Source organism: Furipterus horrens, unplaced genomic scaffold, assembly GCF_987537825.1.
Source record: "Furipterus horrens unplaced genomic scaffold, mFurHor1.1.pri manual_scaffold_12, whole genome shotgun sequence".
Taxonomy (NCBI): Eukaryota; Metazoa; Chordata; class Mammalia; order Chiroptera; family Furipteridae; genus Furipterus; species Furipterus horrens.
This window is the reverse complement of record NW_028327182.1, coordinates 57,300,258-57,315,134: the sequence shown is the minus strand read 5'-3', so window position 1 is coordinate 57,315,134 and position 14,877 is coordinate 57,300,258. Positions and strand designations below refer to the sequence as shown.

At 35.8% G+C, this 14,877-nt stretch overlaps 1 protein-coding gene across 4 annotated transcripts in view; it reads right to left on the bottom strand.

Annotated features, from left to right (window-relative positions):
- PCCA (propionyl-CoA carboxylase subunit alpha) overlaps window positions 1-14,877 on the bottom strand; it is a 510,516-nt gene that overhangs the window by 111,764 nt on the left and 383,875 nt on the right. For all 4 annotated transcript variants that reach the window (XM_090258653.1, XM_090258654.1, XM_090258655.1 and 1 more), the window contains exon 20: window positions 452-550. In XM_090258653.1, coding sequence (XP_090114779.1) covers window positions 452-550 — 99 coding nt within the window. The remainder of the gene's footprint in view (window positions 1-451; window positions 551-14,877) is intronic.

Sequence of the window (14,877 nt, the reverse complement as noted above, 5' to 3'; positions counted from 1 at the left end):
GGCAGAAAGATTAACAAATTAAAACTACTCAATTTTTAAAAGACATCAAAATGCAAGGGCAAGTCAACCTGCATAACTCACATTTCTGATGATCTAATACACAGAATTTCAATTACACAGAAAAGGAAAGTAACAAAGTCAGTCATATTTTACAAAGGCAAAGAAAACTACCAATCTAATATTTTTAGAAAAACATGCAGAATGATTTATCTATAACAAAGTAAAATATACTAACCTGCCTGGTTTGCCTGAAGAAAGCAAGCATTGATTTCTTTGAATAAGACTTAAGTCAACATTCTTTAAAATAAGAAAAAATATTTTCAACTATAAAATGTACTAGATGTATAATATACAGCTTTTCCGTATCATATCTGTAGGTATTAACCACACAGATACAGATAAGGATTTTTCACTTAATGGAGTCCTTTAAGTAAATCATCAGAACATTTACCTGTATCGTCCTCTGAGTGCCATCAACGTTGACAGACAGTAAGGGTGAAGCCAGGTTCCATGTGCTGGTCACATTTAGTTTCAACCCATCAACTTCCACCTGTTGCGACACCAAGTATGACTGTTACCATGAAGAAAGACAGAAAACTGATTTCAAGTTCATTGCTGCATACAAAGCAGCAGCCATTTTAAACAGATGGCTCCCAAACAACCTGTCATGTTTACTGCTCCCTCCATGAAAGACAGGGTCCAACAAGAGTCTTCTTAGCCATCTCTGGGGAGAGGTGAAGGACCTGGACACAGCTGCCTTTGGGTACTGAGGTTTCAAGTAATTTACAGTAAGTAACAAACAGCCTTCTAACTCTAAACCTATGTGGACATGCTACATTTACTGCAATTATACAACTAATGCATATAAATTCTAGTGACATTTTGCAACCCACACAACATGGCCTGCATATAATATACTCTCCAAGGACCAAGAAAGAACTTTTTTGTGTTAATTTTAATGAAGGACTATGCATTGTTGTCTTAATTAAACAGAAGCTTTAATTAGGCAAATATCTTTGGTGTTGAATATTAAAAGTTCATTTTGAACTTTGGAAAGTTCTGTCATATCTTTTATAGACCAAAAATGACTAATTTAGTCTAATCATCAGTCATGAAGATACCAAAAAACCCCATAATCTTTTAAAACAGATATTCTTAAGAGAAAAAAGGTAACATTCAAATAAATAACATAAAACTGATATAGAAATAAATCAAACAATTTAAAATAAAAGTGCCATTACTCATTTCTTCCTTTCACTCACTCATTCCCTAACTTTTTTTAAAAACCTCTTTCTAGGTGCTTTTTAAAAAAATATTTTATTTATTTATTTTTAGAGATAGGGGAAGAGAGGCATAAAGGGAGGGAGAGAAACATCAATCAGTTGCCTCTCACACATGCCCCACTCAGAGACTGGGCCTACACCCCCAGCATGTGCCCTGATCAGGAATTGGCACTGAGCCATGCTGGTCAAGGATCATTCCTTAACTCTTTAATGAGAGTTAAAAATGAGAGATGTAAAAAAAAAAAAAAAAAATTATTTTAGGTCTACAGTACACAACCTAACAAAGAGAGATTTAAGTTTGTTGAAGTTTCAAGATAAACCTATAGCAGAGCCAAGATATATAATTCCTAAAAATTCCCTTACTATCACTTAATTCTCTTGAAAGACACTCACATATTAAAATAAAGGAAACACAGACCTGTTTAGAACATGTGTGTATATATACAGATGTATTTGTTTAAATAAGTAATTATGTACATATGTTTTCCCTATAATGTAGTCATAAACTACAGAAACAAAGATATGCTACTGGCCATGTAATGAAATATCACTAGGACATATACAGGGCAGGCAAAAGTACATTTACAGTAGTTTGTACAGAAAATAATATAATAATTAATAAATAATATGAGAACTCTGTGTTTTATGTATTCACAACCATAAAGGTACTTTTGCCCACCCCTATAATATATATTCACTTGTGATTCTTGGTTTAGTCGCCTCCATGTATGCACAGTACAATTCAGTAACTAAGAAAAAAACTTAAAAAACAATGGCTTTGGAATTAGACTGACTTGAATCTCACTTGAGATTTTTTAAACTTGATTTTTCAATTACAGTTTACATTCAACATTATTTTGTTTTAATAACTATGTATGATGCCAGGTGGTACCTGAAATATCAGGGGACCACTTTGTAAAGTATATAATCGTCTAACCACTATATTACACATCTGAGTCTCACTTGATATTGATGATTTACTAAATTATTGTTGTTTACTAAAGTTGGAGTATGTAAGCTCTTTGAGCTTTAGTTTCTAAACTATAATATAGTAAAAATATCTATCCAAGAGAGTGCTATAAAAATTAAATAAGTTAACATATGGAAGTTGCAACCAATATACCTGTCATAGTACTGTAGTTCCTAAATATTTTCTCCCTTCCCCTGTCTCTAATGGCTTTACTAGCCTACCTTTACATAAGTTTTAAAAATAAGGTCAGATAATCATACCATCTTATCTCATACATTAGTTACTATTAAAACACTACATGATAAAGACCTGAGAAGCAGAAAGACTGTAATTTTGATTACAGCAGCACTAATACATTTTTAAGTCATCTTAGCCACTTTCCTCAAATTAAATATCTCCTTATAATGAAAGATTTTCAAAAGAAGCTCACAACAGATAGAGGTTCAGAGATAGTAAGTGCTAAAAATACCTTAAACCGAAAATATTTGCATTGAAATGGCTTCTAAATATAAAAGGTTAAAAAAGCTCAAAAACCAATCATAAAAGTTTTGTTTTATTTGTTTAAAAAGCCAGAAGCTGTTAAAGATTTTGAATAATTATTAAAGATCTGTATTTGACATTGATTTCAAATCAAAAGGGCTAACAAAATGAAACTGCAATTGTCATCTTTAAGGTATGTGAAGGGAAATTGAGGAAAAAACTAATATACTCAAATACTATTACAGGGAAAATAAATTTACTACACCTTGATATAAAACATTTTTATGAATGCTTAAATAATACAATAGAATACATTTTGGCAATAAAAAGAAACAAAATACTGATACAATATACAAAATGAATTATCCTGAAATAATTATACTAAAAGAAGCCAGTCACAGAGAACCTCAAATTATTTCCATTTATATGAAATGTCCAGAAGAGAAGACTCTATAGAAATAGAAAGTAAATTAGTGGAGACTTCCAGCCAAGATGGAGGCCTAGAGAGACATGCTGCGTCTCCCTCCACAACTGAGAAGGAATACAAGTACCTCAAAACTAGAGACAACCAGAAGTTCCAGGAAATCGAGCTGCATGGAAGTCCAACAAACAAAGATATAGAGAAGAAATACTCATCCAGACAGGTAGGAGGGGTGGACCCAGGGCAGAGAGGATTCGGTGTGGTGGTGGTGGCAGCTGCGGCAGTAGCGAGCCAGTGGAAAGCACAGTCACATGTTTTAAATAGTGGGGAGGGACACCTGGGGAGCGTTCCCAGCTCCTGACCAGAGGAGGTTGGGGCGTTGGGGGTTGGGGCGGAGGAAGAAACTGCCGGTCTCTCAGCAGAGTATGTTTGATTAAAGGGTCCCCACGGTCATAGAATGTCCGCAGACCCACCCACTATGGAAACAGTGGCCAGGGCAACAACTAGAGAGGTGTTAGTCCCATACAAAGTGGGAGAAGTGCTTGGAAAAGGGACAAGTGCTGAGCAAGCGACATTGTTCCCTCTCAGACCCCTCCCCCCCACACAGCGCCACAACATGGTGAATCAGGTTGCCCTCCACTGACGAGGAAACCTAAGGCTCCACCCCTTACAACGTAACAGGAGCGACAGCTCTACTTAAGACACAGAGGCAAACAAACACAGGAGCCTGTCAAGATGAGGAGACACAGACGTACGGCCAAAAGGGGGAGCAGATCAAGGTTCCAGTGGGAGAACTAAGCGACGAGGAGATAGCCTACCTAACAAACGAGGAGCCAACCTAACAGCCGCAGCGTTCAAAACACTGGTGATAAAGCTGATCACAGGCTTGACAGATATGCTTAAGTACGGCAAACGCATGAGGGAAGAAGTGAAGGCTATGTTAAATGAAATGATGGAAAATCCACACAAAACCAATGCTGAAGGGAAGGAAACTGGGGTTCAAATCGATGATTTGGGACATAAGGAGGAAAACAACAGTCAACCAGTACAGAATGAGGAAACAAGAATTGAAAAAAATGAGGAGAGGCTTGGGAATCTCTGGGACAACTTTAAACATGCCAACATCCAAACCATATGGGTGCCAGAAGGAGAAGGGGAAGAGCAAGAGATTGAAAACTTATGTGCGAAAATAATGAAGGAAAGCTCTCCATATTTGGCGAAGGAAATAGACATACAAGTCCAGGAAGCACAGAGAGTCCCAAACAAGCTAGACCCAAAAAGGACCACACCAAGACACATCATAATTAAAATGCCAGAGGTTAAAGATAAAGAGAGAATCTTAGAAGTTGCAAGTGAGAAGCAGAGAGTTATCTACAAAGGGGTGTCTATAAGACTAACAGCTGATTTCTCAAAAGAAACTTTGCAGGCAAGAAGGGACTGGCAAGAAGTATTCAAGGTGGTGAAAAGCAAGGACTTACAACCAAGATTACTCTATCTAGCAAACCTATCATTTACAATGGAAGGACAGATGAAGTGCTTCCCAGGCAAGGTAAAGCTAAAGGAGCTCATCATCACCAAGCTATCATTATATAAAATGTCAAAGGGACTTACTTAAGAAAAAGAAGATCAAAACTATGAACACCAAAATGACAGCAAACTCACAACTATCAACAACTGAATCTATTATAAAAAATAGAAACAAAATCCAACTAAGCAAACCAGAATAGGAACAGAATCATAGGTATGGGGATCATACCCTTCCAGGGCAGCAGCTAGAAGGGCACCAATGGCATATGGGGAGAATTGAAGTGACTGGCAACAGGGTGAGTGCTGTGGGACAGCTTCCTCCCGGATATAACTCCAGAGGTCAGGCAGCAGCATTGTCCCCTTTCTGAGCCCTCCCCTACACAGAGCCACAGACTAGTGATACCATATTGGAGAGTCCATCAACCTCGTTCACAGAGGTTGCCCTGCCTTGGCAATTACCTAAGGCTCCACCCCATCCAACTTACTGGTGCACTTTTCTCCAATAGGCCATGCTACTAAGGGAATCGAAGCAATTCTACCTAATACACAGAAACAAATACGGGGAGCCTGCCAAAATAAGGAGACAAAGAAATACGGCCTAACTGAAAGAACAGAAGAAAACTCCAGAAAAAAAATTAAACAAAATGTAGATAAGCAATCTATCAGATTCAGAGTTCAAAACTCTGGTTATTAGGATGTTCAAGGAACTCACTGGGCACTTCAACAATATAAAAAACACCCAGAAAGAAATGAAGGTTACACTAAGTGAAATAAAGAAAAACTTACTGGACGATGTGTCTCTCACATATTGATGTTTCTCTCCTCTTTTTCCCACCCTTCCCCTCTCTCTAAAAAGAATAAAATCTTTTAAAAAATATATCAAAATTTAGGAAAAAAAGAAGTACAGATTTGTAGGTACAGAATAGACAGGGGAATGTTAAGAACAGTATAGGAAATGGAGTGGCCAAACAACTTATATGCATGATCCATGGACATGAACTAAGGGAGTCATTGCCAGAGGGTCTGGGAAGGTACTGAGTAGAGGGAGGCAAAGAGGAAAAAAAAAACTGGGACAACTGTAATAGCATAATTAGTAAAATATATTAAAAAATAAAAATATAACAGCATTTATCAAAAAAAGCAAATGATATCAAAATTGGAGAATTTTGAAAAATAAACAAAATCAGAGAATTCGTGCCACATGATTTTAAGACTTTCCATAAAGGTACAGTACTTAAGATACTGGTGTAAGAATAGACATAATCATTAATAGAACAAAACTGAGATTTCAGAAACCCACACATAAATGGCTAGTTGATTTTACCAAAAAAGTGCCAAGATATTAAATGTGGAAATATAGTTTGTCAACACATAGTGCCAGAACAATGTGAACATCCATAGTCAAAAATAAATAAATATCAACACTATTAAAAAAATGAAAATTAATAAAACTAAATATAAAACCTAAAACTATAAAACTTTGGAAGAAAACATGAGAAAAATATTTATGACCTTAGGACATGAAAAAGAAAAATCTTACAAGAGAAAGTAGATGACTTGAACATCATCAAAATTATAAATTACTGCTTAAAAGACAATGTTAAGAAAAGGAAGTCAAGCCAGAAATTGGGAAAAAGTATTTGCAGAACACATTTCTGATGAAGGAGTTGTATTCAAAATATACCTCAGTAAGAAAAACAACTAAAGTATTTTAATGCACAAAATATTTTGTCAGAGATTTGTCAGAAGAAAAACAAATGACAAGCACATCACTGGTCATTAGGAAAGAGCAAATTAAAACTATAATAAATAGCACTACATACCCATTAAAAATGGCTAAAAAAATAAGTGATAAAATGCTAAGAGCTGACAAAGAGGTGGAACAATTAGAGTTTTCATACATTGCTGGAAGAATGCAAAATACTAGACCCACTGCAAAGAACTCCAGAAAAGTAAAAAAATATGTACATACAAAGAGCTACAAATTAATGCACATAAGTTTGTTTATGATAGCAGAATATATATCAGAATGTTTACATAAGCTACAAATTGGAAAAAAATGAACAATGAGCAATAATCATCTCAAAAGCATTATGTTAAGTGAAAGAAGGCTGACACAAAAGAGTATATACTGTATAACTCCCTCTATGTGACATTAAATGACAGAAATCAGATCGGTGTTTCCTACGGGCCAAGGGTAGGAGGATAACTTTAACTAGGAAGTGGTATGAGGGAGAATTTTGGGGTGATGGAATGTTCTAAATCTTGATTTTTGGTGGTGATCACACAACTATATATGTATTTGTTAGAACTCAAGCCATCAATTAAAAAGTGTAAATTTTATATAAATTACACTTCAAATCTGACTTTAAAAAATGGAAACACAGGGAGAAAAATCTACCTCATAAAAAATTAAAAATAGTATTTTAAACTACATTTGATATATCTTCCTTTCCTGAAAAACTGATTTGTCTCTCTGTAGCCTTTGCTACTGGATGAACAGATGTAAATGTTAACTTTGCAAGTAGGATACAAGGAAAGTTCCTTCAAGACGGAAATGTGAAAATTATAAAAGGTCCTTTCAGGTCCCTGTGGATTACATGAAGGAAAGATAGAAGGAAAGATGAAGATACCAGAGCTCAAAGTCCTCCCTATTTCCCCTTCTGCATGGACCTTGGGAACAGATAGGGAGGTGGCAGTGCAGAAATGGGTAAAAATATTCTGACAGATATCATGTACCCTAAAAACATCTGGGCTGGAGGGGTACTTCTGGAACACAAGGTAGGAAAGGCTACAGGCTTTTAGTAAAGCCCAGGACTAGGTTTCATGACATTCCTAACATGGTGTCTGGTGTCATAGCAATGACACCATTGATGGAGAGAGAGGCTAGATAGATTATCATGATAGGAATACAGAAGTTTCTACCTGTCCTAATAAGCTGACTAGAGAAGGTCTAGGTCAGAATAAAGACTAATTACTTCAGGGGATTCTATGACTGCAGGCAAACAGTAACCAGGATTGTGAGCAGGAGAAGCCTCTTCAATCAGAAACAGGATGAATCATTACTCAATAGTCACCAGTACAGGTTCTCCTTGTAACGACAGTATGGGTCTGAGTTCTCCTCTCTATCTCTGTAGTTATGAAGGGAGTCTGACCACCTCCCCAAAGGCTCCTTTTACAAGCACCCAGAGGCCACACCTTAGTGAAACTGTGGGAGGAAAAGAGACCAGAAACACTGTGGCACCTGAAATAGACTGTTTAAACCAAGGGTCCAAGATCCTGCTTATTGCCAAGTTTTTCCCCTTTACCCCCTACTATATGTAGAGGTTTTATGAGAAGATTACATGTGACAGACAATAAAGAAACATTTCCTTGTACACATGGTAAATAACGAGTATAATTTTTCAACTTCACTCTATAATTGATGAAAGAAAGTTATCAAAGCTCCAAATCATAAACTATAAAACGTATCTGCAAATTTTAGTGAGGAAAGAGAACATGCTGAAAGCCATCATATGCTTTTCAGGCCTCAAGCAGTAAACAGATTTCTCCCAAAAAACATAATTTTGAACAGCAGATGCAATGACTATTGACGCTATCATTCAATGTGTGAAACCTAGATGTTAAGAAGTATAAGTAATAGGAGAGGTAGGAAATGTTTCTTTGAGCCACATTTTAATGCCATAGAAAGGTAGAGGCAGATTGAACTGAAGAATTCTTGTTACTATACCTTGTATATTGTTTATACCTAATTCTCTACCCAAGGGTGACTGAAGCAGTAGATGTAAGATAGAATTTTCTTTTTATGATACCGAAAACCTGCCATTAAGAACCACCCTGTCTTTTCAATGCCAAGAGAAAATGGGAAATGAAACCTAGGACAAAGAAAATAACAGATTTAGTATTAAGTTAACAAGCTTAATAAGGAAAATCTGAAGGTTGTCCATGCTTATATCCAACCGCCTAGCTTAATGCAACATAATAATCAGAAAGTAGCCAATACTGGATCTTTGCACACAAATTACAAAAAATATTTTGTAAAAAATGGTAAATTAAGAGCATATAACACAAGACTACACAAAGAAACACAGGAAGAGTTCAGATAAATAATTCTACAAAGTCTCAAAGACAACTATAGGAAATGTGACCCCTCTTAAAAAATGAGCTCAAAGAAGAAAAACAAAGTTTCAAAGAAGAGATTATACAACAACAGAAGGAAATGAAAATCAAGCTGGTAGAATTCAGAAAATATGAAGAAAAAATAACATTATAAAGATAAAAGCCACACTAAGAAGCAACCAAAAATAGAATGTGTGACTAAAAAGACAAGGTCACGGAGAAATCATATAAAACAAAACAGAAAAGACCAACAATATAAAAGCAGTTTATAGAGAAGACAATAGATATGAAGAAGGGAGCAATGCATTCCAAAGAAAATACAAAAGTCTTCTTTGAAAAGGCTTAAAAAGGAAAAAGAATAAATGTAATTTCAAAGATATGATAGGGTAAAACATTTTAAAGTAAATAAAACATTGAATTTGCAGAATAATGATGTTTATGGAACTTTAAGAATAACATAAAATATTTGGGTATTTAGACAAAAATAAGAATTCATGCACAAGCAAGAATAAAACCACTAGGTCAGTCTAATTTCTCAAGGGCAACACTGATAACAGAAGACCAGAAAGCCATGTGGTCTAAGTACTAAAAAATAATGTAGCCACCAATTTTATAACCAGCCAAGATGTCCTTAAAGTACATATCATATAAACATATCTTGTAGCATGTAAGAACTTAGTGCCCCTTCTTTAAAAATGAGGCATCGCCCTGGCTGGTGTGGCTCAATGGATTGAGTGCTGTCCTACGGACCAGAAAGTCACTGGTTCGATTCCCAGTCGATGTACATGCCTGGGCTGCGGGCCAGGTCTCCAATTGGGGGTGTGCAGGAGGCAACCATACATTGATGCTTCTCACCCTCTCTTCCTCCATTCCCCTCTCTAAAAATAAATAAATAAAATATTTAAATAAATAAAAATGAGGCATCTCTATACCTACTGATAGAAAACCATCCCAAAGAATTGTATATAAAGTATACTCTAATTTAAGAGGAAAAAGAAAACCTATTCATGTGTATGTTTAAAGGCACTGACTATCTCTGGACTAACATATAAGAGGAGCAGAAGGGCTGAGGGATAGGGACAGGAGACTTGCTTTTTAATGCAAGCCTGTTTATACTTTTTAAACTTTGCCCTGTGTATATATATATTTAAAAATCTTAAAGTGAGAATATGTGTTAATTTCCTCTCTCATTGTAGTATGCAGTCAATACCCACTTTAGACCTTTCCCTAATAGGCATACAATAAAACAGTAGCTGTTCTTTTAAATTTTTGTTTTCGTTAACAGAGCAATGCTTATTTCAATTTGTTCATAATTTACTGATTTCACCTATGGCACCCATTTTTCTAATGTATTTCAGATCATCTCTCTCAACTCTCTTCCTCATCTGAAAGTGAGGGACTCGAAAGAGCAATGCTGTGTGAAGATATCTTCTAGGTCTAAAATTCTACAGTTTTATGGTTACAAAGCCCTTTTATTTAAGCTATACTTAAGGTAATTTCTGATATGTCACATTCCAATAACAGAAAGGAATATTTTGTTTTGCTCAAATATCTGTTCATGATGTTTTAAGATCTTTCCTTCAACAATAAAAGCTAACAAAATAAGTAAAATTCAGTGCAGGGATAGATATAAAAATAGACCAAGAGTGATGAAAATGATGCAATACTCTGGGGCTCAAAAAATATTTCACACCTTTTGCCCTGCCTGGTGTGGCTCAGTTGGTTGGAGTGTTGCCCCATATTAAAGTGTTCCTATTGGAGAGGGATATCATTAGCTTTCAATTTTTAAATGACAATCCCGACTAGAGAGTGAATTAGATGAAACAAAAATAAAAAGTATGGTGATCAGGCCCTGGCTGAGTTGCTCAGTTGGTTGAAGCATTGCCCTGTACACCAAAAGGCTGCAGGTTCAATCCCCCATCATGGCGCATAGCTAGGCTGCAATTCAATTCCCATTCAGAGCATGTACAGGAAGCAACTAACTAATCAGTGTTTCTCATTCACATAGATGTTTCCCACTCTCTCTCTCTCTCTTTCTCCCCCTCTCTCCCCCTCTCCCTTTCCTTCTCTCTCTAAAAAAAAAAAAAATGTCAATGAACAGCTTCTCGGGTGAGAATTAAAAAGCAAAATTATGGTGAACAGGTCTAGACTATTAGTAGTAGACAGAAGTGGGATATTCAGGAGTAATATAAACTGAGGAAGTAAAGTGGGAAGTGTGAACACAGCAGTCAAGATATAAAATAGTCACTGACAAAAGAGAGAAAAGTGAGCTTATTAGAAAAACATCAGAACTGCTACACAATGTAGGATGCTCAGCAGCAGTGGGACATCATGCCCATCTCATGATATAAATCTACCCTTGGCATGTGATTCTCTCCAGCAATGCTCAGCTACTTTGTGTGATGTAGCCATAAAGAGAGTGGGAGGCTAAGTTCATCAGAGTTTGGGTTTAGGTGGAAGAATAAAAGGATTGGGAGTTGAGGTTCTTTGTAAGTAAATTACTATAATGACAGGCCAAGAAATCTAAGCTGGATAAAGGATGGAAAACAGGAGTGGGGGACCATGGATGGAGAGAAAATATAAGGACTTGTGTATGGAAGCAGAGATGGTGCAGGGTAGGAAATCTGAAGGTTGACAAGAGGAAGGGGAGATAGTGATGTAGACCAATGACATGAACTTGAAAGAACTATGGTTTTACAGTAGGAAGGGGAACAGTGGTCTAGATGACACTAAAGAAAAACAATTTAACATCTTCCTTGTTGATGAAAAAGCAAGAGATACATAAGGTACAGTGGAAAGGGTTGACTAGAAATGGAGAGATTATATCAAAGAGTATTGGAAATAGATTTAGGAGTAATGGATGACTCAACTTCTCTTCATCTTCACCACCACCTTAGCCCAAACTGCTATCGTCTCACCTGGACTACTGCGATATATATATCCCACATATATCCTTCTAAATCTCCAATGGGCTCTCCTCACTACAGGCAGAATTAACTCTGTAACTACATAACTAATCATTTACAAATTCAGGGATAAGGGGGAAATAAAGAAAATACGAGAATGACCTGCTTGCTTTTGAAAAGTGTAAACTCCAAAAAGATGTGCAATATTGCTACCTTTAATATCAGGACATTATGTGTCTCTACCATTCTGTAATCACTTAAAGATTATATTCTATTTAAAGTATTGATATTATAAGTTTGAATTAATCAGAACAAGGCTATATTGGGTAGAGGTCATAAAATTCATCTCATCATGCTCTACTTTCTGACAACTTTCTCCCAGCTTAATCAAAGAAATTGGCTTAATTGAAAATTATTCATAATAATATTATTTATGATGTTTAAAACAACACTTCAAAGACATGATTTCTTTCCCATTTCAAGAAAGCATTTTCTCATTTAATAATCTACCTCACATTTAATAATATACCTGTACTCCATTAAAAACATTTAACTGCATTTGTAGTACAAACAATGTCGATGTGGAACATTTTCCATGAGTTGTTTGGAACATTCAATTTTCCTATCTACGTAATCATAATGGAAAAAGAAAGTACACACCTTAAATTTATTTGACATTTGAGAGCAATTACTTACATCCTTTACCATTAAAAAAATTAAAAAGGCACTTCCTCAGAGAAGTTACCTTATGACAGTTAAAATATTACAGCTTCTATTGCAGTAGCCACCTACTAAACATTTTTTTCAAGATTAGGAATGTAAAACTTACAAAACGAAATATTTGCCCAAAAGCATTTCCAAAAATAATATGAATTTGGGGAGATACAGGCTGTAAGAAGTGTTTCTGATTCACCACATGCAAATCTTCCTTTTGTAATACTCAAATTTTAAATTCTTTTTTGTCATTAATTGTTAAGATTAGCATTGTGCACAATTAAATCTAAGAAAAATCAAGGTATTCCACTATTTGAAAAAGGTTATGATCATATACCATGCTTCTATTTCTGAAAACAATGTGAAGGATAAAAAATATTTGTTGGTCAAGCTATAACTAATTCTCAGAAGGGAAAAATTAGCTCCTGCCCCTTTAATAGGCTTTCACGTTATATCTTAAAAATAAACACTGCACTAAAAGTGAAAAAAATCTGCAGTTGTCTCTTTTGACTATTAGGCTGGAAAGGGTCCTAGAAATAATATACTCCAACCCAAACCTCTCCTGTTCCTATTTCGCAAATAAGGAAATTAGAAGAGCCATATCAATTATGTTAAACTATAAAAGTAATTATCTTACAGTTCTCCTCAGAGCATTCCTCTTAAGTCCATGTGTCAAAAGCAAAAGTAACAAATGTAATCTAAATACTAAGATATAGTACTTGTCTATAGTAGGCATGCTGCATCTTTCTAACTTGAAAGAAAAGATTGTACTAGAAATAAAGATGTTATTGATTCTTTTTGGATCTTAACTACTGCTAACAACAATGTGATTATTAAACAGTATATCAAACAGATGAGGCATATTCACATTCCCTAGTAACACAACTCAGTTAAATAAATTGGGATATTGCCACTGTTTAACATTATTATATTTCACATAATTTTCTTATTGTTTAGATTAATAAATTTGCTGTTACTTGTTTCAGCATTTGTTTCTCAGGTAAAACATGACAAAAATTAACACAAACATTTTTTATTCTATGACTGTAATTATGATTCTTAACATTTTAATATGAATTATAACTGTCTTATACAACACAAAAAGCATAAGCATTTTTTATCCTGCTCTTCCATTTACTAAGATAATTTATTATTCCAAAATATAGTTATGATACCCCTAGTGCCCTTGTTCTCTGAAAACAAACAGACAACCATTTTTCATTAAGTTTCTTCTTCATCTCCTTCGAAACAATTTTTTGTTTTTCTCTCAAATATATAATAATGAAAAAAACACCAGGAGGAATTAAATATAATAATCAACAATCTGTTAATCAGTTACAAAAGATTATATTAAGTATGCATGTGTTATAAATGTAATTAAATATCTCAAAGGATGTGAATTGAAAAACCAAATTTTAAGTACTGATCTGCAATCAGCCAGGCTGACTAGTTTCTGTTTAATTATCACCTCATTAATTGATCAATAACAACTTTAATTTCAGTTGCATGGTGGTTGTTTTTTTTTAAATCCTACATTATTTTGCCAACAGTTTAATTATAGTAGTAGTTTCTTTTGGATTGGTATAATAAGGTCGTTCTCCGCAGATAACACTGTAAATTATATCAGCTTAATGAATAACTCCTCGTGGATGAGTTTAGTATAAGGAGCAACTGAAGTTTTCTTTACTTCTACCAAACCTACCAAATCATGGTAGAATTATGTTTTCTATGTGGTATTGTCATCAATAGACAGCTCCACAAATTACCTAATCATTCCTCATACGTAAAATATATGCTCAGAGTTCTGAGGAATAAAGCCAAACACTTAGACTTAGTCGTCGTTGTCGTCGGCAGCCGTCCGTCTCGAGAGACAATGGTGTAGCTTCTTAAGAGTCTATCTGCACCTCCGAGAATGGCTGTGCAGTCCGACTCGGGAGTGACACGGTATCTGTCTCCTCCCGTGTTGAATCTTGCGATGACGCTGGAGTGTCCTCTCCAGTGAAGCTGAAGCTACAGAGCCTGGGCAGGGTGATGTGGAGGGTCTGCTGTTGCCCATGCAGCAGACCCCCCCTCTCTTCGCAGCTGAAGGGTCCAAGGGAAAGACGGAGTCAATACAGCTTGGCTTCAGGTGCGCCGCAGGAGTTGCCGGTGTTGACTACAACGTCAAACCGCCTTAGGGACTCCGGCTCCGGATTTTCTGTCGGGGTTTACTCCCTTAGCCTTTCCCCTGAAGAGGTATGCCGCAAGGCAGCGGAGGTTTTTTGGAGTCAGAGTTTTCCTTCTCTGATGTGCCCTGACTGGAAGATCGAACCAGCGACACTGAGCTCGCAGGCCGACGCTCAATCCACTGAGCCAAACCAGCCAGGGTCAACCTTAGACTTAGTACCTGGCACATAATAAGTCCTCAGTAAATGTTTATTGTTGGTAGTTCAACTTAGTGATACTATGTACTCCTCC